Source organism: Stigmatopora nigra, chromosome 10 (genome assembly GCF_051989575.1).
Source record: "Stigmatopora nigra isolate UIUO_SnigA chromosome 10, RoL_Snig_1.1, whole genome shotgun sequence".
NCBI lineage: Eukaryota > Metazoa > Chordata > Actinopteri > Syngnathiformes > Syngnathidae > Stigmatopora > Stigmatopora nigra.
In genome coordinates, this window is record NC_135517.1 from 7,821,804 (window position 1) to 7,849,624 (window position 27,821).

The 27,821-nt window shown below is 39.4% G+C and overlaps 1 protein-coding gene across 1 annotated transcript; it reads right to left on the reverse strand.

Moving 5' to 3' along the window:
* Positions 1-4: 4 nt before the first annotated feature.
* On the reverse strand, positions 5-27,821 carry LOC144203681 (histone deacetylase 7-like). The gene is made up of 25 exons (XM_077727245.1): positions 27,511-27,821; positions 18,054-18,235; positions 17,810-17,897; positions 16,580-16,694; positions 16,428-16,504; positions 15,640-15,753; positions 15,200-15,291; positions 14,643-14,741; positions 14,378-14,522; positions 13,708-13,952; positions 12,889-13,083; positions 12,350-12,545; positions 11,561-11,694; positions 11,211-11,331; positions 11,076-11,125; positions 9,820-9,927; positions 9,239-9,294; positions 8,379-8,466; positions 7,940-8,059; positions 5,897-5,994; positions 2,857-2,975; positions 2,646-2,779; positions 2,486-2,570; positions 966-1,113; positions 5-209 (listed from the first exon to the last, which is right to left on the reverse strand). Exons 2-25 carry the CDS (start codon positions 18,183-18,185, stop codon positions 167-169), a joined length of 2,802 nt encoding a protein of 933 aa, XP_077583371.1. The 5' UTR covers positions 18,186-18,235; positions 27,511-27,821; the 3' UTR covers positions 5-166.

Below are 27,821 nucleotides of genomic sequence, written 5' to 3' on the forward strand. Positions count from 1 at the left end.
GCACGTGTGTGTGTGTGTGTGTGTGTGTGTGTGTGTGTGTGTGTGTGTGTGTGTGTGTGTGTGTGTGTGTGTGTGTGTGTGTGTGTGTGTGTGTGTGTGTGTGTGTGTGTGTGTGTGCTTCCTTTAAGGAATGTTAGAAGGTCGTCTGCTTTCGGAGATTCCCCCTTCATGTGGAATGACTTTTCTCCAGGGCTTTGTCTGCATTTTCCCTAATTTAACAAGAAAGAGTATGAGTAATGTGATTTGTCACACTACAAAACAATACAGCGAAAGCCTATGTCATTTTTCTTTTGTCCAATTGAATTAACCTTTTAGCTCCTATAGAAACATGGTTGTGCTTTTGTTCATATAATATTAAATAAGACGTATAATAGCTATTTCTTTGACAACATGTTAGCTGCAGAGTAACTAGTTTTGGTCAGCTCTTTATAAGTCATCGAGCTGGGTTAGCAACTAAGTTTGGTCCAGGAACACCTGCCCCCATTATTTTCTTAATAATTTAACAGTTTTTGCTGGCAAAAAATGTGAATTTCATTAAGCAAATCCTGCCATTCCGACACAACAAACATATAAACAAAAATGTATCTCTTTTAAACTCCTTATTTTCTTCTGTAATTTTAATGTCTCAATTTCACATCAACAAACACATATCCTGAAGTCCCGCTTGTGAAAATTAAATACTTGCAGCTGGTATTCATTTATTTTGATATTGGAGACTATATTATTTTTTTGTTTTTCATTTGATGAAACATTGTTTACACTTTTCTCTATTTCAAAAGCCATTTTGTTTCTAACTTTACAAAGGGCGCACATTGTGTGTCAAAAATAAAGCAAATGTATTATAAATTCATTGGATAGTCTAAATTTAGATGTTTATTTAACATAACAGCACGCAGGCCTTTTTAATATCATGACAATGGTAATGCTTTTTGCATACTTCTATTTATGAGGACATTTCATCTAACCTGTCAGAGGGACTGGCTCCCATGGACAGAGCGGCGATGGCGTTGACGGCATCGCTGTCCGAGTCTCTCCTCAACCAGCGCCTCTGAGCCTGTAGGTAGGACAACTCCACAGTGGCGGACGAATCCTTCACACTCTGCCAGTAGTCACCTGACGTCAAATAAAAAGAGAGAAATGTGAGAAGAATGTGAAGGTCGTGATCATCCGCTCCGAGCTGTTTAATTTTACGCCCTCCAAACAGCCTGCGGTCTAAATACTCTTGTTGATAACATCGGAAATGTAAACTGAAAGGGCGTGTGACACGCACTGAGAGGAAGTTTCAATCAGGGCCAATGTGTTGCGAGAATACAACTCTCATATAATTTCACCCTAGGCCTAAATCATAGGCTTAACATTCTTGTGGCTTTGCAAATATTTTTAATTAATCTAATTTGGTTGGGATAACATTTGCGCGCAATCAGGAGGGGATGTTGCGAAGGTCGTGTGCCAAAGAAGTGTTTGAAGATAATTGGAGCCAGGGCGCCCTTGTGTGTGTGTGTGTGTGTGTGTGTGTGTGTGTGTGTGTGTGTGTGTGTGTGTGTGTGTGTGTGTGTGTGTGTGTGTGTGTGTGTGTGTGTGTGTGTGTGTGTGTGTGTGTGTGTGTGTGTGTGTGTGTGTGTGTGTGTGTGTGTGTGTGTGTGTGTGTGTGTGTGTGTGTGTGTGTGTGTGTGTGTGTGTGTGTGTGTGTGTGTGTGTGTGTGTGTGTGTGTGTGTGTGTGTGTGTGTGTGTGTGTGTGTGTGTGTGTGTGTGTGTGTGTGTGTGTGTGTGTGTGTGTGTGTGTGTGTGTGTGTGTGTGTGTGTGTGTGTGTGTGTGTGTGTGTGTGTGTGTGTGTGTGTGTGTGTGTGTGTGTATGTGTGTATGTGTGTATGTGTGTGTATGTGTGTGTGTGGGTGGGTGGGATGGCTTGAGGGAGGGATGAGCACTAGGGGGTGCAAAGAAGGAGAGGTGACCAGGGAGCAGAAGTGATGAAGAGGAGGACGAATAAGGTGAGAAGCTCACCAGATTCAATTAAGAACAATAGAAAAAACAACAACAAGATTTTGCTCTGTTATTGAACGAGAACCAGCCCACAGTGTAGTTTGCACTTCACATCTGGGATTGCTTCCAACTACTTATGACCCTAAACAAGATGAATGGTTGAGATAATAAATGAATGGATATTGTAATATCCCAAAATAATCCAACATTGACCTGATCTTTAATGGCCAATGGTGCTGAATTGCAACAGTCAAATACTGATACAATAAGAATGTAATCATTGGAAAAAGTGAAATCAATGTAAATGAACCACAGTAGAAAACAACTTCAGCCAGCCAGAGAGCTTTCAGGACTTGCAACTGGCAACATTTCTGCGGAACAGGTGAGTTCTTTTATCATTAATCAATATTTCATTGTGCCATCATGTTAGATGGCGGAATGCACTGAGTTGAGTGCCAACTCCTTTTACACCAATGAGAAGACAATTGAAATGTTTTGCTCACTTTGAACCCGGATGACACTCAGTAGTGACTGCACGGCGTTATCACAGGGCTTTTGGTCCAACACGGACTGGGGCAAAGGCTCCACCTGTGTTCCAAAGAAGAGGCAGTTGTAAGATGGAAAGAAAATCCCAAATCACATGATTAACCCTGAATAGCTCACCTCCATTCCCAGCAAAGAGCTGACACAGGCTTCGGAGGCATCACAGATGGCCTTGAGGTCTTGTCCACCCTCCAGAGCCAGAACCACGCGTCCCCCAGCTAGAGACATCAGCTGTCGAGTAAGGAACCCAAAACCTGGTAGACACACATGAATTTAAACACAGATTAGTGTTGTGCTTCTCTTTGTGAATGCTAAGAAGAACAAGTCTTACACTTGGCTTTGACATTGTAACCTCCAAGTGGCGGCGAATGGCCTTCGACTGCATCAAATCCTGCTGAGACCAGCACCACGTCAGGGGAAAACTCATGGGCGATGGGCATCACCACGGTTCTGAGGAATACCACAAAGGTAAACACGATGACCTCATATTGTATATACAGTACTTTCACTAAGTCCCGTTTGAATCAAAGTTCCTAATAGAATTAGGACTGCAAACTGTGTTTAATGTTTTGTTTTTACCATTAGTGGTTAACTTTGTTTTACATTTAGACCACCCCCACCCCAATTTCTACAACGCAGGTTCACAGGTGACGTCAGACGACTTTGGGCAAGGGCACACACAGCGCACTGGTTACCAGTTCATTTAAGCAGCTGTCTTCCAGGTAAGAACATGTGCAAAAGAGCACAGGTGGAAACAACATGGCCAGTGACACAGAGAGCTTGACATGAGACACCTTGTGCACTTGAGGAGAAGACTTTCCTGGGTCCTTACTTCCTTCCCTCATCGGTTGCCAAAGCGCGCAAACGGCTCATGCCGCGTTTGATTCTCTTTCTCTCTCTCTCTTTCGTTCTCGTTCTCTTTCTCTTTCCGCGGCAGTTCAAAGGCGTTTACGCGCGTCTGGTTTCCATTAGGAGCTCGTCCCTCTTCTCACGTCACTGACAGCCACCCATCTGGAATCCATTGGGCCTAATTACGCCGCCTTTGGATTCTCTAACAATTGCACCCCCCGTTTCTTCTTCTTCTCTCTCTCCCCTTCTGTCTTCTCCTCTCCTCCTCACTTTAGGATGTATCAGTAGCCAGCCAGAGATGAACACACGGCGCTACTGGCCGGTAGAAGCACCTTAAATATGAGCCAACGATGGTCACGATGGTCCAGACATACAGAAAACATCATGACGCCTCACCTCATTGCAAGTGAGCGTTTGCTTGATTGTACTTGAGTCTCCCGACCACTGGGACCCGCATGCCTGTCACTTACAGGCAGCCAAAAACAGACGCACATCACCAGCGACCTGAGGCTGGCTGGCTTTCACTTTTTCCCGAGGGGAATTTGGAATGGAAAACCCTCTCATCCAAACAACGGATTCAAATTAAACTTTGCAAACTGGCAGCTCAGCAGAAGCATAAACAGGAATGTACGATGCATTAAATTGTGTCCATTTAGCGTGTCATGCCTTCAGTTTCACCAATCATCTAATGAGAACAAATGCAGTGAGACATTTACATGCGATGCATGATGTTTTATGCTTTGAAGTTTGGCGGAAATGTTTCATCTTGCTCACTTCTTGTCTTAATTTGAATAGTTAGAGTGGCTGTAATTACGATAGGTTGTTGTTCTAGCACAATTCGATGAAGGGGATTGAGGTGATCGGAATATTGACTGTGACAAGCAGATGTGCTTGTTAGAACGGACAGATATAGTAGACAGATTAAATGTATTTGTTTAAATGGAGGTGTTTTTAGGACACGGAACAATAGTAAATAAATGAATCAAAACAAAACAGACAATCAATGTGAACAATATTGGTAGTAATGCAGTAAAGCAGATGTTACTTAAAGATGATTGGTATAGGATTAGAAAGCGGGAAAGACTAATCAGAGTATGACTTTCCCAACCCTATACGAGACGGAACAATCCATCTTCTCAGATGACATTTTAACTTTTGTAGAGTGGTTGAGTTGGTTTGACACAAACACGCTAGCGAGATTTACATAATCCACCACTGGAGGTCTGCTTGCAGTCCCTAAAAATGTACTTTGCAACTTTGGCTTTATTAGTTTGTTTTCTTCCAGACTTTTAAGAATGCTGCCTTTGAAGTGAACAAAACGACTTATTTTGTTTGCCACTAAATCGAATCACTGTCGATGACGCTAAGACTTGTGAAAACTTTTAAATGACTCTTTAAAATTAACAGCACCAGCCACCTTCTCAAGCAACAAAGCAATATGTCAAACTAAATTTGGAAGGGACACGAAAATCAATTCCCAGCAACACAGCAGTTCATTTATGTTTCTTGTGGTTTATATGATCATTTTTATGCAGAATATGTATTTACCAATTCTAATGACACTAGAAAAAAGGAACAGAGAAACAGATAATCTCTCTTCAGCTATGTACTGTATAGAATTTGATTTTTTTATTCTCTAAAAGGTTGTGATTTCTAAATGCAGTGTTACTTAAATTTCCCCCCGAGGCTCAGGTATAGCCACGGGGAAACCGGAAACTACAGAATTACACGATATACTGCAAAGATTGTGGTTAGTTAGGGTAGTTTTACACAAGAAAATGCTTCTCATTTGCCAATGCCGCGTGAAAAAACCCTAAGCGAACGGCTGTGCCGGAAAGAACCAGTTGTTCCTTAATTACCATTCTAAACTCTAGTAAACACTGGACTTAGTGTTTCAAAGCCGGCATACGCGGCCTATGGCTTCTTTTTTTTCCTTTTTTTTTTTTTAACCATTACGGCAAACTCATTAGCATTTTTCTTTTGACGAGGGGCCCACCCACTTAGTAAGCGGGATGTTGATCTGAAGTACAGTTTCATCATCTGGTAGTGAGCCACGAATGGAAACATATCATAGTACTGAGCTAAAACAATAAAGTTATTACAGGAAAACTAAAATAGGAAATCAAAGAAAATATGAGATGAGTTATATCCACAAGTAAACATTCTTTTTAGTGAATTGGATTATCAAAATATGGCTGGGGGGTTTGAGTCTCAATCTACAGAACTACTGATGATGCTGAATTATCACACTCATTTAGATCCAACTATGGTTCATCAATAAAAGCAAATAGAGTATATAAGAACCACATAAGTTAGGGGGACCTTGAGCCTGAGCAACAGATTTACCAGGTGGAGAGCTGCAAGTAATCGATCTGCTGTCACTTCCTCAAGAATAAAGTAAAACTATTATACTATTTGCTGATGCTGTTTTTTAAAATGATCAATCGTAATAATAATAATAATAATAGACCCTTAATGTCAAAACTTGCTGTAACTTTACAAATGAGCAAATGTATTTTTACCTGAATGCGGCCAGATACTCGGCATCCCCCATGGGAGGGTTCAAGGCACCAGTCCATCCAATGTTCACGTTGAAACCCTCACCTGCCCCTGCACCAACCTGGAATAAATAGCACATGTGAAGGCAAATGTTAAACTTAAATGCACACAAAATGTGATACCAACTATGATATGTATGCTTGCTTGCAAATATTAAACATAAATGCACACAAAATGTCATACCAGCTATGATGTATGCTCGCTTGAACATAAAAAGATTCTCGGCGCATCCTATGAAATGCTTCTTAGCCCTTCACCGACCTTCACGCCCGCAAAACGGGCCCCCCGAGAGGCCCGGTGCAGCCTCACCACCAGCAACCTCCCTAAGCTCCACACCCGATTGCTTTATTCTCCGACCATTACTGTAAGGAAGCCTTAGAGGGAGCTCCTTTGACCTCACATATTAAGGGGAACTAAGGCCCAGTCTTGGATCGGTCTTTGCGATTCTTGGTTCTCTTTGTAGTCTTGCTAACAGCCATTTAGCCCTTCTCTCAGCCCTTTGCCATCCGTCAATATGTCAGTTTGAAGGGAGCGTGTGGAGGCAGATTGACACCCTCTTGGCAACAAGGTGTGGTAATGTGTGTGCGTAAGGCTGCGCGAGGAAGAAAGAATGCTGATGAGCATTGCAGAACGCCCGACTCCATTCTTGTCTTGGAGGAGGGATGTTCACAGGGCAAACACAAAACACATGAGGCCTTCCATTCTCTGCCAACTGGTAATATACTCTCAAGCGCACGCGGACACACGCACACATAGACACAGTCAGTCCCACAATTTCTTCTATTGCTCCAAGTATCTTGCGCTCTCTTCTGTTCTATGTCTTCCCTTTCATGTTGAAAGGGTTGCTGGAATAGATTAGGGCTTCACTGGTTACTGTGTGGTACACAGCAGTCCGCATTATGACTATGACATCACAACCCGTACCCCATAGTGAGTTATATACCTACACAGGGGGGACAGTGAGACTCCAGCGGTTCACCGCAGAGCTGAACAGAGGTTGAAGGGCCACTTCAGGCAAACCCACATCTAAGTCAATGCAATGTTTTATGTACTATTCTCATCAGGGGAATTTATGGGAAAACATTGACCGTTTGGCCTGATTATTGTACAGAATGAGAAGGGATGCGTGAGATTGAATGGCTTAAGAATTCTATCAGTGGGTAGAGAGGGACTGAGTACAAGTACATTCAGCACAGATTTGGGGAAGCCCGCTGATTTCATTGGCATCCCCAGAGGAGGGGCTAGCGGACAGGCAAGCCAGGCAGTTGCTTGGGGCCCAGGCCCAAAATAAGGCCCTTGAAGGCTGTCAAAATGTACTCCACAGAAACGATAAGAATTGGTCATTTAAAACCACATAGCAGTAGCAATCACTCCACCTCTGTGGTATATCTGGACAATGAACATTACAATAAAAAATGTCAGGATTTGTATCAGAAGCATCGATTTGATTATTTTCTTTAACTTGTATGGAATGCATAAGCCAGTACATTATTTTCTAGACTCACATTAGACATAATTAGTGGCTTATGATCTCAGTCAGCAGCTGTGTTCATCTGACATCAAAAATTAGTTCTCAGCGAATTTGAGTTTTAATGACTGAAGTATCTCACTTGTGGTTTCTATGAATGTCTTTACCTGTGTCAGTTAGGGGGTATTACACGTGATGACAGTGTTTTCCAAAGGAATTGCCGTGACCCTTAATGGTAAGCGCTAGTTACCTAATCATAGCCCTCACTTTGAACACATACAGTGGTTATCCTAACTAACGATTCAACTCAAAATGCATGGTCATAGATGACCACAATTTATGCCGCAGCACATTTTTTAGTTCCCTTGAATTCAAGCCACATTAAAAGATCATGACGTTCGCACTGGCAACTCACACTCCTATTCACATCGATGTACAATTGCCAAAAAAACCAAACAGCCGTGTTTTGAAATGCAGGCGGAAGTAGAAGCACATAAAATTTTGGTTTATTGACGTGTAAAATCTTTAAAACAACTACCTCGTTTGGATGTCCACCACCAGGGAAGAAATTGCCGTTGTCATAGCGATGTAATGAGATATACAGGACGTTTGGGTCATTGTAGAAGGCTTCCTGCGTACCATTGCCATGGTGAACATCCTGCAAATAGAAAGGTACCAGAAGAACTTTAATAGACAAAATAAGAATCAGAGTATACATTTCTAATGAAATGAGAAAAACTTTAGCTTTTATTTCTAATCATTTTAACTGATCTTAATGTATTTATTAGACAATTTATTAAATATTAAACCACACTTTTATATTAGTTCTGACTGTCTTTCATGTTGTTCCTCAATTATCATCATTGGGAAGGAACAAAAGTCTAATTAAAGATTCTGTATGATTCGATTTGATTCGATTCTCCTGTTTCTCTACCCTTTTGTGTATGAGTAACCCTGGTCTTGCTGTGATTCCTTACCCAATCCACGATAAGGATTTTTCCGACATTAAGTTTCTGTTGGAGTTGTTTGGCAGCGATGGCCACAGAGTTGAAGAAACAGAAACCCCTGTGGACAAACAGGAAGGCCATATGTGTTTATCAGAATTTCATCAGCTTATTAATATCAAACAACCACCATATGGACTGTCGGGACTTCTAAAACAAGTCATGTGGTGCTTATTGAACACAGGTTGCGACAGTCACAGCACAGGCGGCCCTTGACACGCTAACATGTAAATGTTTTCGGAATGAATGTTTTTTTTTGTGTGTGTGTGTGACGAGAAATCTGTTTTTATATGAGAATGTCACGCTGAGTAGAAAAATTGCAGAGGCCACAGACTATATGTGACATAGTGAAATACGAGCTTATCATAAAATTCACTGCTCAGGCCAAAGATTTTGTACAAAACCTCCGATTGGATGTGATGAGGTATGAAGACACAATGCGGTGAAGTAGTTTCCTCATCGCTATAGTGGATAAAAATGGCTGTGCATGGAAAAAACAATGGAAGAATGTTTAAGGTCCACAGTGGTTGTAAACTGTGTAAATGTGTTTGTGTATGTGAAGAATACATCATATATAGAGTCTGCTCATAAAAAAACAAATGAATAACTGGTGACACGAAATGGCGAGGACACACGCAAACAGTCGCAGCTGAATGTGGTCGCAAGGCTAAATGCTTCCAATCAAAGACCGTCAATGCTCCACGCCCACCCATAGAGTGCACACCCAACCACACACATGCCCGTTCATGAACATCAAGTTAGGAGTACAGCAAAATCTATAATAAATTCTTTGACATTTTTCACACAGGCCTCTAGATGTTTTTTGCACTTACAGAGGAGACGAATGTGTGGCATGGTGCCCGGGTGGCCGCACCACTGCGAATCCATTCTAGGAGAAAAAGAGAAGGCAAATCACCACCTTGCTGGCTATGTAAAGATTCAAAAGTTTTGACATTCATAGAGATTTAAAATAAAGGTTCTGAGTGGATAAATGAATGTAGATTGGTCAGTATTGTTGCCTGTAAAAACCAAGTTAGTTGCCAAACATGTTTGCACAAATAGTTGTCAGATTTTTTTTTTTTAATGTGTTAGCAATGGCTCAAGGCGAATTTGCAAAATATAGTTTAACTCAAGGACGAGATTGGAATGTGAGAACCAAGGGAAAATGTGTTGGCTCAATGGAAAAAAATGTTAAAGCAGGGTCTCGATTTGGATGTCAGAATGACTAAATACTCTATTTACTGCATTGTTGTTACTGCGAAACATGGATAGGACACATTATTGTAACCTTAAGTCCAGACTTAATGGGTGTTTGCTTTTTTCGTCTCTGTTCTTGTCAACGACATATCATCTTAAGGTTTTGACAACTGCACATTTTAAATATAAGCAAAAAATGTCAGCATTAAAGCTGTACCTTGAGTTCTCCTTGTGCCACTTTCAGTGCCAGGTCAATGACGCAGCCGGCAGCGATACGAGAAGCTGCTGCAGTGTAAAGATCATTCCAGATCGTGTCATTATCAACCTGTCAATAAATAAATGAATAAATCAGCACGGCGGTTGAATCAAAATAATTTCTAAATCTCAATATTGGTCTTGGTCACAAGAATACAGGTATAAATAAGCCTGGCACTTAACCATCAATCATGTGATTTTAAGGGGAAAAAAACAAAATATTTACAATATTTTTTGTGTTCCTAACATTCTGCCACACCTAAAAAAGATTTTATCCTTAATGTAAAAAATATATTTTTAAATTGTATATTATTTTTTAGGTTTGTTTGTATTTTTATGACTACACATATTTGTGTATATAAATGTTCTATTGAAGTGGCGTGTGTATAAAGGTCGATTCTTTTCGATTTTATTCTTGTTCTGTTCTATATTATTCAGATTTTATTCTATTTTTTAATTAATTCTTTGCACAACACAAATAGAACTATATAGATATAGTCAACATTTTATGAGTGATCACATTTGATTGATGGGTAAAAAAAATGTAAACATACACAGTGAAAATAACAGTTTGAATATAATTGTTTTGTTTTATCACTTTAGAAAAATGTGTTGTCTCCAAAGTTTCCTGGAAAAAAAATTGTCATGAGTAGGATTTATGAACTTCATCTCTTTTGACGGCAATGCAGATTTAAATAGCTTTAAAGATCTGACATCAAAGTTGGCTCAAGTCAACGTTCCACTACTCTTATGTTTCTATATATATGAGCCTTTTCTTTTTTTTTTTAAGTCACGTCTTCTGGCAGTGTCCCATCGTGCAACAATGAAATCAGAGGAATTTCTTTTATCACAGACTTTGCCATCTTGTTCCAATAACTTGGAAAGCAAAATCATGGGCCGGAAATCCCAGCAGATCAGTCGTCTTATCAACTGACACCCAGCCCCCTTTAGTCTCTTTTCTTCTCGTCTCCTTTCAAATAAATGCCTTTGCAGTTCTGTTTGCAACTCCACCAACCTTTTTATTTATATGTCCATCTTAAATCTAAATAATTAGTTTGATTTTCAATTTTTGCGTGAGAAGACTCTCCATTCCCCACAAGGATTCTTTAAAACAGCAAGGTTTAAATGTCCTCCGGCCACAATAAACAATTTTGCATTTTGCTTATCAGTTGGTTTGATTCCTAAATAGGGTTTGAAAGATGCAAGCAATACACTCACCCCAACTCCTCCACATGGTAGCATTACAAAAATACGTTGAGCCAAGATTCCTGCAGGAAGAAATTCATCAGAATTATTAATGACCCATTTTTTTCTTAAATGCCAGCGATGTTGACAAATGTCTGTATTACTCACGAGCCAATTTAGGGTTGTCTAGCTTTAGACGATGCAGAGGGTTGGTGCCATACCGAAGCACGTGTTTTTCTGAATGGACCGACTGCAACTCTTCCAAAGTGGCCTTCCTACTTCGGATATGCTGCAAAAAAAGAAAGTACAAACACCCAAACAAGCATACAGATGGGTGAAAAATGACAACAAACCATGGCGCGGGACAATTACGGCCTCTGCTATGTTGAAAATGACAGTGATGTGAATCATGTATGGCATTCTCAGACATTCAAATCTCCAAACAACATAATGTTGACATGTTTTAATTATCCAACAGCAATCGATTATATAGTTATTGTATTCATTCTGTCGCATACCTCACACTGGCTCCGGAGGCCTCTTTCATGCAGTCGGGACCAAATGCTTTGGACCCTTCCAGGATGCTCGGGGTGGCAGCTGTTGTCCCCGCAGGTGCACTGGTGCTTTTGCATCTGAGCATCATAAACTACACCTGTAAAAAAATATTGTACACATGTCTTTATGGACAACTTTTCGATATAGAGAACGCAAACCTCTGCCTTTAACTCATTCGGGAGAAGCAGTTTGCTGTGTCAGCGCCACTTTTGACTCACAAGCGAATCATACTTGATTGCAAAATAACACACTTTAACATTGTCCCAATTTAAGTCACTCTTTTGTGTTTAGCTTTTATTTGGTGCACTTGCAGTGTAATCATAAAACCCAATTCCAGCTCTCAGAATACCAGGTTTGGATTTGGAGCCTGTCAGTTTGGTGAGTAGTTCCACCGTCCAATTTACCACAAACCCACAGTAGTTCCTCGCCAAAGCCACTTCAATGCACATGTGCACGTCAGAAGACAATAAACATGGCACAGTCCAGTTGGACTTGGTGTGGGGTAAGAACTCATTCTCAGAGTTCTGGCAACAAACACAAAACAGCCTTGAAACAAAACCACCATTCAAGAGTTGAATCTTTGTAGTTTGGAACAAATAACTGTTTTAGAGGTGTTGACTCTGTCAGTAGTCATTAAAAAAAAGAATTAAGGATGCCAAAGAACATCATTGAAGAGAGGTGAACTGTTTAAAAGAAAACAATAAGAGGGGGAAAAAGCAGACTTGGTTGTCTATTCTTTTCGGGCCACTCACCAGTGGTAAAACGGAGCTTGACCTCTGTGGTGGGACATGAGAGAGACATGGGCATGTTTGTGGACGCACTCATAAGGGGAGACAAAGAGGTCGAAGCTGGAGAGGACTGGGTTCGGACCAAAGGTTGGTGAGGCCACATCATGATGGGGACGTTAAGGGAATCCGTGTGAAATCCTGCTCGGTGGACCGACTGCCTCTGGAATTCCCACATAAAGTATTAAGAATGAGTGACTTGAACAGTAGCAACACATGTGGAAAAAAAGGGAATAATCCGGCCAAATGTATGTCTTCTATATGTCCTTTAGGAATACTACAACCGTTTACTATTAACATTTAAAATTAAAATAATGTCTCCTCTATTAGAGTGCTGACAGCCAATTTTATAGATATAGCGCCCTCTTCTGTTAAAGCAAATGTTAAGGATGTACTTTTTGTATTTCACATTATTTAGAAAATTCAATTTGGGGATTGCAAAATTCGTATTGATGGCTTTCAAGGAATATTTTCAAACCAATGAAGAAAAGAATTATTTTTTTCACCTGACTGACGGCCTGTGATAGCTCAATCAAGCTTTCTCGGGATGAGGTGGTGGACTCTGTGTCATAAACAGAGTCGGTGCTGGCAGAACTCTGTCTCCTTCTACAGCTGTCCTCAAAAACCGAGCCCGGCTCAGAGCCGCACATGGACCCGGATTCTGACCCAATTTCCTCTAGGTCCATGTCCTCTGATGGGATCTGCATCAGATGAGGAGGATTTTCAGCGCAAATGCGATTAGGAATTTCAAATGGGGTCCAACCACAACATTGTAAAGATACATCAGAGTTTTTCAACCCTAAGTGGGTCACATACCGTATTTTCACGACTATAAGGCGCACCCTCGAGGAATGACATTTTTTCCATATATAAGGCGCACTGTCTATTTTGGAGAAAATTTATGACTTTTAAGTGCGCCTTATAGTCGTGAAAATATGGTATATTACATGTCCACCACAGAAATCAAGAAAAATAATAAAAAACAAACTTGAAACATCTTAGGCTGAAATAATATTCATCTAGTTTGCATACTGGCAAATGTACTCGCTACTCAGTGTGAACTCTGAGCCTTTTTTGTTTTAACACACAGTTAACATTCATACATGAAGCCATGACTCATTTTGCTGTCTGAATGACAGCATGTGGTTAGACTGGTTCATTGTACTTTTTGCTATTTCAAAGCATTTAATTGTTCCACCTGTCTCCATGACAGACTAATGGGCCTCGGGACTGTACCGTAGTTGGCAATGATTTTTTTACCGTGTATATTTAATAGAGAACGTGTGTGTGTGTGTGTCTGTGTGTCTGCACCTGCAAACACTCACCTTGGTTAAGAGGGAATTCAATTTAAACCTCTCCATCCCGCTTTTGTGGCATTGTTGAGGCAGCTGGTGCTGAGTTTGACAGTTGAGGCTGGCATGCAGAGGAAGAGGCGAATGGCTGTAAGGTGGAGGTTCGGAGCGCGTTCGTTCCAAAGGTTTGTGAGAGGAAAAGGTGCTGAGGCCTTCCCGTCTAGTAGGGGAGGTCAAGTGAGGTCGCTGTTGCAGAGGAGGTGGATTCAAACCTTGATCTGGATAAACAATGAACAATAGGAGAAGGGCAGAAAAAAAGGAAAATACAGTAGGGAAAAAAGTTAGTTGAATATTATTATATGATAAGAATGTGCAGAATAAAAGACAATAGAAAAACATGGATAGTTTACAGGGATTAATAAGCATATAAGAAAAACAGAAATCCCCACACGAATACACCGTAAAACTAAAATGTATTCTTTTTTTTAAATGGATGAACTGTATTAACACAAAACTACCACTAGAGAGAGTCCCTGTGTTCATTATTATTATATTATAATAAAATAAAAGGCAGGTAATAGACAAATTACTGAGCCAGAAAAATGACTTGTCACAGCAAATCTGCACCATATCTGCAGATTTTTTTAGCAGAAGTTGAGCTATTCATTTGCTGCAGAAAGTATTTTTGTCATTTTTTACTCACAAGACATTAGCCGTGAGTGGACGAGTCCCGTGTGTGGTTCCAGTATGAGGACAGGGTGCAGGCCGTGAGCATGGCTTGAAAAACTTCCATCATGAGGTAAGTAGACTTGAGGCAGAGCCAGAGTCCTTGTTACTCGCAGGTCGACCTGCGAGGAGAAAAGACCAACTGAGGATGGGAGACTCCTTGGAGTTACAAAGCTTCATGCTTTTGTTTTTTTATCAATATGATTCCAATTTTTAGGGGTCTCACTGAAAGACTTATTCACCTGAGCAGGAAGGCCTGCAGTGATGTTGGGCCTGGCAGTTGTGTTATTAGGCAGGGTGAAATTAGCCAGTCGACCGTCCTTCAGCAAAAGCCTTTGTGCCTGTGCATGAGAGATGAACATATACATTATAAAGTACTTAAAAATGATCCCAAAAACGTTTTTCATTTTCATAATTGCTGCGAATAATTGATTTTATCCATTTATTGTCTATTAGCAAAGACAATATTGTGATGTGAACTAGAATAAAAAAGAAAAAGCAGTATCAGGGGAAATTGTTTCATTACAATCAAGTGAGATGATGTACAGAGCAATCAAAACGGAACAGTGTGACCCTGAAGCTCACTGTGAATAGTTTAGCGTCCACTACACACTGCCTGTACTGTTGGTTAACAAATAACAGGAAAATACCACAAAGGACTGTTCTATATCAAATCACTGGCTATTGTTGTTTATAAATATGCGTGCAGTGGAAAAAAAAAGTCAAATAAAAGCAGACAGTACACAGTACAAAAGTCAGATTGTTTAGATTATACAACAATTTAGTACTTTATACACACCTCTTGAGCAAGTGGGATCACTCCATTGTCTAATAGGAGGCTGTTAATAGGAGAACTACAATCAGATGTCGGGGTGCTGCTGGGTGAAGACTCTGAAAGGAAGAATTCAAATACAAAGACAAACACTGTCTATATTTCTTTGGAAAGTAGATAAGATCAGTGTTTGGAAATATGCACAAAGATAAAATCATTAATTCATTTCCTGAACCGCTTTATCCTCATTAAGGTCACGGGATGGGGGTGCTGGAGCCTATCCAAGCTGACTCCGGGACAAAGGCGGGGGACACCCTGAATTGATGGCCAGCCAATCGCAGGGCACAAGCAGACAAACAACCATTCACATTCATACTCAGACCTAGGGGCAGTTTAGAGTGTCCAATCGGCATGTTTTTGGAATGTGGGAGGAAATATGGTATGAAAGTAAGAACATGACATTCTACCTAGAGTTTCTGTTCTGTGCTTTACAGCAGGAGGGGCGCTGGTCTTTCGTTGTAATGGGTTTGGTCTTGTGCTGATGAGCTTCTTCAACTTCCACTTCAGTGTTGGCTCAGACACTGTGTGCAATAACAGAAATAAACATGTAAGGAAGCACCAGTGTATACTTATCTTGTGAATTGTAGCCTTAAGAAAACATCAATGGAAGATGCACAAATAGCTCGGCATGACTTTAAACGCATCAAGTAAAGCTTTTAACTTATATGGTATATTTACAAAATATACCAGGGGACAAATAACAAATATCAGGACCATTTGCTCAAAATCCAAAGCACCACCATCCCAAAAAGCAACAGTTAGCAGGATCTGGTTCAAAAAAAAGGAATGAAGCAAACAAATAATCTCATTAAAGTTGTTGTGATTGGTGTGCTTTGAAATTATGTAAGAAAAGACTCAAACCACTCCTCCTGTTATTCATATTGTAAGAGAAACCTGCTCTGTTCTCTCATGCGGTTCATTTTACACATAATTCAGTTTTATGCAACAGTTTTGGTCTTTGTATGTCTTTGTCAGTCTTGCTTCCATGACTTGGAAGTTTAGTTCTATAGTTTAATACTTTCTTTCTTTCTTTCTTTGGCCTGCAGGTTTGGCAATTCATCACTTGCGTTCACCCTCATCAAGTGTACGCTCCTGTTCATTTTGTCATACTTTTGTTGTGATTGATGAAACAAAGACGGTAAAAATGGAACATTTCCTGTCATTTTTTTCTGCCTGATGAAGAACAATAACTCACCTGTTCTTCGCAGTTCCTTACGTGGGCTTTCACTTGTTAATAGCTGAGGCTTTGTGGACACTTCTGGAAGTTTGTGCCTTGGTAACAAAAACAAAATTCACTTAAGCAAGCATAAAGTAGTTGGATCGGATTACATGTTTGTTTTGATTTACCCGTATGCTGGTGTAGGGCCGCTGTGTTTAGGAGTGACTCTGTCATGGGTGGGCTGGCTCTTCATAATTATATGTTCTCTGAGTTTTTGTTTCACCAATGGACTGGCTACAGCACCTGATATCAGGAAAAAGGATGAGCGATATTTACACTTTCAGTTTGTATTTTATACGTTTTATATTAACCGATCTCGTTTTACCCAATGTGCCACGTTGCAGGATCACTTAATAAGGGGAATTACCATCATTAATAAGGGGAGCAATTAGCCATGATTGGCAGTTATGACTTTTCCCATGTTTAAAATTTTACCTCTTACATAATAAGGTTCTCCAATTATAAAATGTTATGGTTGGAATCTTTTTTTAATTGTTGAGGGCAATCTTAGGAAATAATAGGACTATCTTTTTATACTCTGATAAAAGGTGGTGCACCAAACCACCTCATTTGTCTGGCGTTTGCATTCTTAAAGGTGATGTTGTGCCATGAGACTTCACGGTGGCTATATAGAATAAAACCATTGCTTTCTTGGGATATTGTCCTTTTAGTGAACCGACATTTTGGTCTGAGGGTGTTGGTGGGTTTGAAATGCATCGCTATGTTATGTTTGGAGACAACCCTTTGGAATTTCTCCGACAAACTAACCACAAAAGGAGACCATTACATTTTCTGTCCGGTTTCTGGCTTCGTGTTTAAGTATAGTGGCACTTCTTTTCTTGGGGGATTTGACAAAAGCCATTTTGGATACCCACAGTCTGCAAGAGTCATCTTGATGTAATTCTGCCCACTTTAGACTTCTGTTGTTGTTGTTGGTGGGAATCCCCTGATTCTGACAGTGCGGATGTGATGTTACAAAGGGTGGACGTTAGAGGTCAATGAGAAAGTACCGGTGTTTGTAGATGGGATTTTTCTTTCCCTACCCCCACTTTACAGTCCCAAAATGGCAACTTATCATTTGCATCTATAAAGGAGGTATATTTTTTCCAGGCCAAAAAGGTCCACATGCCAATGTTATTCCAACAAGTTGATTTAACAACGGATTGGTAGGCAGGACAATAGGTTTACTAAATATAACATGAAAACTCATGCACTGTATTATATAAACGGCATATTTTTTTGTTTAAGAGTGATTTCTTTGAAATCTGAGTGCGAAATGACACATAGTGATCAATGACTCTGATAAAAAAAAATGTCAAAAATCATACGTGTATAAATATTATACGTTGGGCACTCACTTTGTTCATTTTTATTCTTGCGTATCAGCTGCTGTAGCTCGTTTTGTTCCTCAGCCTCCATCTCACGTTGCCTTTTTTCTGTGTTACGCTGTAAACAAAAAAAAGCACTAATGAAACCAAAAATGCTAAAACTTTCATCCTAAAATTGCAGTTAAGAAGAAGAAAAAGAAAAATGCTACTCCTTTCATTATATTACTATATAAAATAAGTATATGTAATTGTGATATGGTACATTTGTACATACCTGCAACTGTCTGTAAGAAAACTGGGAACAGTGCTGCGAGGTAAAGGGTCCCAGGAACAAGGGACAATGAGGGGCCAGCATAGCCGAATCTCGGCCTGGATGAACCAGCCTGTGGGTGACACTTAGGTCCATGGACTGTTCCCCACTTTCGGGTAATAAAAGACCTTGGCTGATGGCATCCACTGTGGAGTTTCACAAAAGAGAGAACATGATCAATGAAATAGGATTTAAAAAATGGCTTTGTGAGGCAATTAAACTTCATGTTTTTTTAAAGAACAAATGGATGCAGAGGTGAATATATGATTAAGAAACAGATTATAATGTATTCTGTCAAATATAGAACAAAGAAAAAATGCAAATTGATCAGAAATAAAATATTGATTAAAAGAATTTACTTTTTAAGGTGATTTCCTCCAAAATGGAGCGCCCTACTTGGGTGCAACTACTGTATACTTGGGTTCAAGCGTTGAACATAATGACATCGGTGGGAATGGGAAGTTGAGTTACATGGAAGGAACTTCAAGACATTATCTGAGCCTGCATATGGCATTAGCAATCTAGTTTTCTTGTCATTTGTCATAAGAGATACTATAGTACATTTTCCTGATATCCTGTAGAATGGTGGAAAAAAAGATTTCATTATATAAATTATTGTATAAATGAACAAATAATGAATAATGTATATATATTGAACTGCACCATGGATTAACTATTAAGTAATCGGAGGGCACCTGTAAATGTGAATAGATGCCACAACACTACTAATAGATAACAGTACAAAGTTAACCTCCAAAGATTCCAGTAAATGTCTCTGTGCAAAGGCATTATGTTCCACAGTCACATGCAACTCCAATTGGGCCCAATTCCCAACAGTATGACTGACTCACAGTGAAATAATAATATGTGTGAGGGAGTTTCAGGGTTGCGAAAATCCCTCCAGGGCCGTTTTAACCCAGCAGGTCAAGTAAGAAACACAGCTGAATAGTAAAAGGAGTTACTAAAACCAATAGGATTTGTCTGTTTGTCAACACTGTTGAGATTGAATGGTGACTAGTGGCTGAGTGAACAGAAACTAAAAAGATTTCCGTATCTAAAGATCAATCATTGTAAGTGAATTTGTAAAACAAGAAAAGCAATGAAATGATTATTAGTGTAGGCACAAGGAAATAAAAAAAATATATAAATAGAACCAGTTGAGTCAACGAGAGTGGGGTAGACAAATAAAAATAACAAACGCAAGCATGTTATTAAATGTGCTGTTAGTAAATGTTGAATTGATTTCTCTTTAATATTCAAACAAAGAATGGGTGGTGAAAGTACATAGTGTAAAAAACAACTAAAATAATAAACATGAAACATAAATCAAATCTTTCACATATTACAGAAGCCTGGTTAGAAATGATCTTTGTGAATGCTTCTCTGACTTCTCATTTTGGCCATTGTGGTGCTAAAAATAAACAAGAGACAAACTTCTGGTTTCTGTAATGGCATATTTGTTTCACAACCATCCATCCTCTTTCTCTTGGGCTTTTGCACGGCACGCACAAACACTCACACATTACACACACACACACACCACCACATAGACGCTTCCTGTATCTATAGTTAGGCTGCACCAAAACATCCTCTTAGTCCATTTCGGCAAGCAGAAGCTACTATTTTGGTTGAATAGATTTATTGGCACATTGCTTAGAGGGCAGATGTCTTGTCAGCTGTCTTCAGATCCACTTTGCGGTCTGTAACATTGGCTTTGTTTATTGTTGAGTTGAAGCGACTGCCACTTTGTTGTTGGATGGAGTTCAGTGACTAAGTCAGGTTTCAGGCTAAGTGACAGTTACTATTTGTGTGCACACAGTCTGCACTGCATCATACTTGAAGTTTTGATTCAATGAGCAGCGAAGCGGCGAAAATATAGAAGCGATATGACAACGAATCCACAAATGGCTGCATCGGGTGAACCTGCACATTCTATCTATCTTCTAAATCTTCAAAATCTTCAAGGTCACGGGGTGAAAGACGTACTAGACCCTGAATTGGTGGTCGATCCCAAACACTTACGATGACACAAAAGCATTCACATGGCTGAGTGAGAACTGACAAATGTCAGGGGATCGAAGCACTACATCATCAGTGACCTCATGTCTAATGTGATCATAAAAATCACATTTCCGAATGAATACAGCTTTGTGTGCTGGCTTTGCACATGTTCACGATAATGCTCACGTTTAGCAGTTGCTCCAACTTGCCACCTATCCCTCACTTTCCCGCCCTACCCCCAAATCTGACATTAAGAGGAATGCACAACTGTTGGGGACATTCAGTCCCTCTGCTTCCGAGCAGCTGGAGTATCAATCGCTAAATGTGTGTATCCATATGTGTGTGTGTGTGTGATCTTGTGTATGTGTGTGTGTGTCCAGTCCAGGCCTGCCAACATATTAATAGTTTGCAGTTGCTTCTTTTGAGTGTATACACAGCAGGTCTTTGTGTTTGCAAATGTAATATTGGAGTGTGTAACAGTTGAATGTCCATGTGGAACAGCGATAGTGTGTGTTGGTGTATTAATAGTAGCCTTAATAGAAGCTGATTGTTTCTTTTGAAGGGGCACCTATGTTACTAAGTGCCTGTCGTATTTATAGTGTCACATGTTGTCCGTGGTATCATGTAAGTGTTGATGGTGACGTATTAATAGCGGTGCAAAGTGCATTGGTTGGCGTGAACGTACAGAATCGAGTGCATTAAAAGCTTCTGAAACAAAACAAAAAGAATAATATATGTGTCGAGGATGAAGACAGATTGTGGTCGCAGTGCATTGTGGGGCTGTAGAAAGGCACATGCCATCAACAATTAACATACATTAATAATGATTGTTTTAATTGAAATATATCATAAAAAGAATCTGAGGCCAAAGAGTCATTCATCCACAACAATCACCCTATGTCAACACCTCAATACACAATTAAAAAAATTACAAATGTATTTGAGCATTTTTAATGATCTCATCCCAAAAAAGATTAAAAAAATCACCCAATGTAATTGTCACCACTTGCAAACTGCCTACATTGGTAAACTTTCCTTAGTTGACATAATCATACTAGTATCTGGATGGTGATCATGGCTAGAATAAATAGTCTTTATCCAAATCCCCTAGGAAATCCGTGGAACATTTCAATTAATGATCTGATCCCCTCAAGTCAAATGAATACATGAGTAAAATAAATATATCTATCCCCAGGTTAAGGTTAGGATAAATTAGGTAAGAATTTGTCAGATCATTATGAACAAATCTGGGCATGATACAAAGTCACAAGATAGCATGCTCTTTCGTATGATTGAGATTGATTTTCTACAATCCAGACAGACTGTCGATTGTTCCAAGTGTATCCTTATTTCTTCCTAAGTCTTCCTATCATAATTGAAAGTCGGTTGCCTAGTGAAGTTGAACAGAGTATGCAGGAGGGGAAAAGGGCAGCAAAAATTGCTGATGCAAAACTTGGGCTTTTAATGACAAAAATGGTGAATAAAAAGGTGACAAAATAAACCATGAACACACCGCAAAGAGGGCAAAAAAAAACCATTACTTGCTAGATGGGAGACACCAGGTAATGGTAGCAGTACATGATACAGGAATAATACCCCCACAATCAGGCATACTAGGACGCAACGTATAATTAAACACACGTGCGATAATTTTCAATCAATCTATCCAATCTGGTATTTTATAAAGTGCAATCAGTGGATTGCAGTCAGGTGCTTCTTGTCTCTGCAGAGATCTAATTAGTTAAACTGTCTGTCGGTTGGAACAAAAGACTGCACCCACAGTGGCCTACTATCAAATATCTTATGCTAACAACATTGTCAACATTTTGTAACACAAAATTAAAAAAACTGATGTATTTTGATTTATATCAAACCCCTTGATTTTAACTGTGATGAAAATAATTTAAAAAACTGCTGACTACATTTGATCTGTATTGTTATTAGTCATTCCACTCGTCCTGTTTCCCGCACACAACAGACAAGTACTCCTATTTCTGTGTTTTTGAGGAGTGTATCACAGTCATATGAGTTGATCTTAAATCAGGAAGAGGAAATGTGATCTTGGGCTGTGGCCTGTCCAGAACTCCAGAACACTGTGCTTATTGTCAGCATGCTGCTGTGAATTATGGTGGCAAACACTGAAGACTTGTAAAGGCTCTTTCCTGGGAAAACATTGCAATAAAATGTACACCCCTCAATGGATACCTTGCAATAACTATCAAGCTCATTGAAACTTGGGTCAACTTTACTATTCATTTATTCATTTTTTTGTACCATTTATCCCCAAAAGGGTCACAGGGATGTTGGAAACATTCATTTTGAACAGCTGACAATGTGTGGTAGCACTTGAAGGTGCATTTCTGCATTATAGAGAGCATAGTAACCAAATACTATATACTTTAGTATTTGTCCTGTTCTTATTTGGTACTCACTCCATCTGTCATTTGTACACAAATACCCAACGCAATACAAATGAACAAACAGTGAGTAAACCAAAGAAAGCCATCTGATGCAGCATAAAAAAGCTGTAGAGATTGCAGATTATCCCAAAATCAGTGATTGTTCAAAAATAAACAATTAAATATAGTAGAAAACTATTCTGGATTATAATTGATGCATCTGTTGATGGGTTTTACAGCATGTGTTGTGGCTACAACTAATGCCAGATTCAATTTCTTCATCCACATAAGTGAGACATTTTCCCTTGAACGCCCCTTGAGGGTATCACAACTTGTAAAGTTAAGAGGAAAACAGTTTGGGTAAAGTGACACCTTTCTGTTGAATAAGAGGGCTGGTTATTATTCCTTTCCAGCCTTTTACGCACACGGGCAGATATGGTCTCAAGCCTTTCAAAGGACTAATGATATTTCCTATTAATGAGAGATAAACAGAGTAACACACGATCTAGGCAACCTGAGAGGCAACAGTGGTGTCAAATCCTTGGACAATAATGACACAAAAGTAATGTAACTTGAATCTTTGTAATAGCACCCAAACGATGACCTCATCCATCCAAAGAGGGACACAACGTAGCATTATTGCATAAATGATTGCCAAGTGAGTGTGTATTACTTCTTACACATTTTCCTTTTCAGAGGCTTATGGGCTGCGACATTTGAAAGATTTTGTCATAATAATGAAAACATATTCAACACAGCTGCATGTCTGACATCACATAGCCAAACAGGTGCTGCCTAGGAGAAACCAGTCCAATTTTATTTTGGGAAGAAGAAAAAAATGTCCAGAAATAAATAATAAAATCACAATATTAGTGATATGGGTGGCCCAGCTGACGAGTGGTTAGCACATCAGTCTCACATTTCTGGGTTCGATCTCAGCTCAGTCCTCCTGTGTGGAGTTTGTATGTTCTCCCCGGCTTGCGTGGGTTTTCTCCGGGTACTCCGGTTTCCTCGCACATCCCAAAAACATGCAGGGTAGGCTGGTAGAACACTCTAAATTTTCCCTAGCATAGGCTCCAGCACCATATTTGTGAGTTGTATGGGGAAAGTTAAAAATATGTATTCACGTAATCATTGTTTAGAGACTGACTTAACAGGTTGGTAGGTTTGCTTATTTGATGTTTCTGCATGGTCATGCAACAAAATAAGGTTGGAGAAACACCATTTAGAATAATTGAGCCTACACCCATTTGGTGTACTTGGCAAATTGTAAAAGGAAAATCTTTTCTCCAAGCATGACAAGCATTTGGTGACTTAATTGTCGCATATGACGCAGTGAGCAAAAGTAAATCTTACAATAAGAGTTTCCTACTGTCCTGCAGATGATGTTGCACAGTTTCCAGCAACTGAATGTTGGTTGCAATGTATTGTAAAAGATGCATATATGCTGCTTGTCATCTGCTAATTCTCCAATTGTTGATTTTTTATTTTTAAGGAACCTTTTTGCTTCCATCACTGTAAGTGAAAGGCAACTGAGAGTTTTTTCCACCTCATTTCATGACCCAGACTAACCCCGCACATCACAAGGTTCACCATTGTGCAGTTCAATTGTTTAAGGAGAAAAGTTAAAGAACATCATCATCTTAACAACCTGTCTTTCCGCTCATGAGGTCAAATTTAGCTCAGATAATTGCTGAGATATGTTCAAATCAACTGAATTTCATGGCATATTTTCCAAATTGAATGAGAAACTTTTGATACAGTGACTATGGCAGCTTGTTGTTCTTTGGCCAGGCAAAAATGTAATTATAATGAAGATAAACTGACCTCAAGAAAATTGTTTTGAATTTCGAAGATACACTTCCAAACAGAAGTATAATAATTATTGCATTAATGAATTGAATAATAAAAAGTAGAGATTATATTAGCATCATTTTGTTGTTATTGTAATGCAGAATTCCAGCTGAGGAGCTACACGTTGCAGCTTTAAGGGATTCAAATGGCCTGAGGTTATAACAAATCTCCAAGAAGAATTCAGAAGTGAAGGGAGGAGTATACACATGAGATACATGGGCAGGACTTTAAGGTGGAGTTTTTGTTTTGTGTTTTTTTCTCCCTGCACTGTAGGTAGAGCTGACTTCTCCTTGAGTCACAGGAAGCAAGCAGGAATGGGAGGAATGCAGTCAGGCAATACGTTCGCTGATGGAGGGAGCAGCGCTTGAAAGGCAGATTGCCAGAAAGCTTGACAGAAGAAGAGAGAGTAGCTAAGAAGATAGAAAGACATAACAATAATGCCTTCAGAAATGACAGAAATTATCTGAAACTAAACAATTAGAGGATTCTTTGATGGGTGCATTGCAAAACTTTAGTGGAAAAATGCAAGAAAGTCATGAATGGAAATAACACCGTAACATGACTTATACATTATAAATTTGACTTCATATGCCACTGTTGTGGTAAAAGGAACTTTTTAAAGGTACCACTACCAATGTTCCAGAAATGTGTGTTGCTGCACAGTGGTAGGTCGCCTCAAAAGTCTTTCCACGCCCAATGGCAAAACAAATTCATCCACTTAAGGTTAGATAGCACTTGTCGCTCCTCGTTAGACTCTAAACTGATTGTGACGATGCAATGAGTCCATTACAATGCCTTTTGGTTGTAACTCTTACTTTAGAATTTCGTGGCACCTCTTTGAAAATGTGCGCAATGCAACAAGGTAAGCACTCAATTATCAAAATGAACAAATATTTGATAACAAACTAGTTGAGTCATATGTCAAACTTATAATTAGATGAATCATCATTACATGTCAAAAGCAGTCCAGGCTTTTAAGTGCTAATATGGTGTAGAAAATGATCTCCCCAAAAATATATCTTTGTACATTCATTCTTTTTACTTGAATGACTATTCATTTTCCGTACCACCTATCTTCACATGGGTCGCGGGGGTGCCGGAGCACCATGAGAGGAACAATCATTCAGGCTCACATGCACACAAAGGGTTCTAAACCAGCCTATTGGGCATTTTTATGGGGAAACTGGAGTATACCTGGAAAAAACTCACACTGAAAGGTCGGAAACACACTGTGGATTAAATCTGTGCCATATTCTGCGCCTTATTATCTATCCCCTTTAAGGATTGAATGATTGTGTAAACAGAGATGAGTGTGGAAAAGGCACAAATATATCTCCTTACGTTCAGGATATTTCCAAGTTTCCTTCATTGGACAGAAAAAAATAAAAGATTCACAAATATTTAGTTCACTGCCTTCCACCATGACAAAATCCTTCTGACAGTCTATTCCAGAGCAATTAGACCTCCCTTGGCAAGCGCACTAAACTGAGCTCAAATTCCTTAAAATAAGCTTTTTTTTCCCACCAGGGGGTGTTACTCGAATCAGTAAAGGTAAGCTTTTGCCACCTAAACATTCACAACATTATGAATTTTTTCTGTCATATGCAATACATGGAGATGAGTCACAAAGAGTGAATTTATGTGAATATTTTAACCTCTCCTTATAAGGCTATCATTTGTGGAAAAACAATTGATTTGCCAATATTGACAGTTCTGTGATGATGAGTCATGAAGATGAAAAAGGCACTCAAGATGAACAAAAGAAACATGTTAGTATTAACCCATCAAATCTATTTTAATAATTTGCTAATTAAATACACTTTTCAGCCAAATGTTCTTTGCAGAGTACATTTACTCTACAAGTACATGTAGCAATATAATTCTAGTCTTTGAAAGCAAAACAACTTACTGATGGAGACAGTTAAAGTTATTTTTCTAAACTTTTGTATCTTAATTCAAGTAGATAATGTTGCCTTTCCTTAGGTGTTCTTCTTCACATCAAAAAATACCTTCAAGTCCACTCCCACCTGACTTAACCTGTTCCCCCTGGGCTTTGAAACCAGGTAAACAGACCAATCGCCTAAATTAGTGATGAAGTTTGGCTAAAACAAACCCCAACCCCCCCCCCCCCCCCACCCTCTTACACATTTCTTTACAGAAGTACTACGGTACTATAGTAGCAAAATAAAATGTGCAAAAAAATTGGACTATATCTCTTTTACTCTGAAATTCCTTCCTTTAGATAAATTGAGGGAAAATAAGAAAGTTATTGCTTTACTTTGAGTTCCAAATAATCAGAAAAATCAAACAAGAATAACAAAATATAAGTAGTGGGAAGAAGAACTTCATTCTCCTGTGAAAATACAACATCGGAATGTTTGAAACTAACTGGGGAAAAAAACTTTCTATCCCATTGATATATTTTCCTAATCCAAATTGACCTGGATTTACATATTGTGCACATAAAGGTTAAAAAAAAGTTGATGTTTTTATAGCTGTTATCATTATAATACTGTTTAAGCCATTAAAGTCACTGGTCCATGCTGATGTGTCATACAACAGAACAATGATCAGTTATGTATGTATATAGTGGAAATGTGATTTATTAAGCAAGGGGTGGGCTTCCTTCAACGATATATATTCATCTGGAAAAACAATATACAGGATAACTCAATCCTGTTTAAATGCTCTTTTCTTGAAAGATGAGGTATCTGGTTTTGAGACAACTACTTCCATACTCCTGTCCTCTTTCCGGTCTTTAACTATACATTAGCCACTGTGTTTTTAATCTATAAGTCTGTCTCCTGCAACTCTACATCACTATTGTTCTGTTTCTCATTTTTAGCAAAGATCTGAGTGGACACTCTCCAGGGTGGGTGGGTCTGTTTCCAATTTTCTCTCCTTCCTCATCCTGAGGGACAACACTTCCAAAACCAAACAAATACAACTAATACCAAAAAATATATATTTTCTTTCGGGCTCTTTAAATCGACACAAAACTGAACATTTTAGGCACATTTCTCAGGGTAAAAAAAAGTCATTTCACATCAGCAAAACAAGCAGAACCTCCACTTATTAGAGAACACAACATAAATAATGGACATTAGCAATCCATTGGTCAGTAATTCACTATTACAATATCATTTGAATGGTGTAAAAGTTCCTACCAGCTTTGAGGTTCCTCAAATGAATCAGAGGAGCAGCAGCCTGAGTGGTGGTGTGACAAGACGGATCCCGCTTTGACTGGGGAGTGGTGCTGAAGTGCACTGACTCAACCGCTTGACACAACTGGCTCTCAAATGTCTCTGGCTTTCCTTCATATGAGAGCAAGCAGCTCTTCTCTCTTCTTACAGCCTCTCTCGCTTAATCACTCCCTTTACCTCACTTTTCACAGGCGACACAGTTGCTGCGACGTACCAACCTCCTGTAACTTAGTGCCGCCCCTGCAGAAGCCACAAAAAGCTTGTGTTACTGTTAG

Coding starts and splice junctions, on each gene's coding strand:
- LOC144203681 (XM_077727245.1), bottom strand. CDS start 18,185: ATGGACCTAAGTGTCACCCACAGGCTGGTTCATCCAGGCCGAGATTCG. Junction 11,695..12,349: donor CAAGCTCCGTTTTACCACTG/GTGAGTGGCCCG, acceptor ATTTTTTTACAG/GTGTAGTTTATGATGCTCAG. Junction 8,060..8,378: donor AAATCCTTATCGTGGATTGG/GTAAGGAATCAC, acceptor TTCTATTTGCAG/GATGTTCACCATGGCAATGG.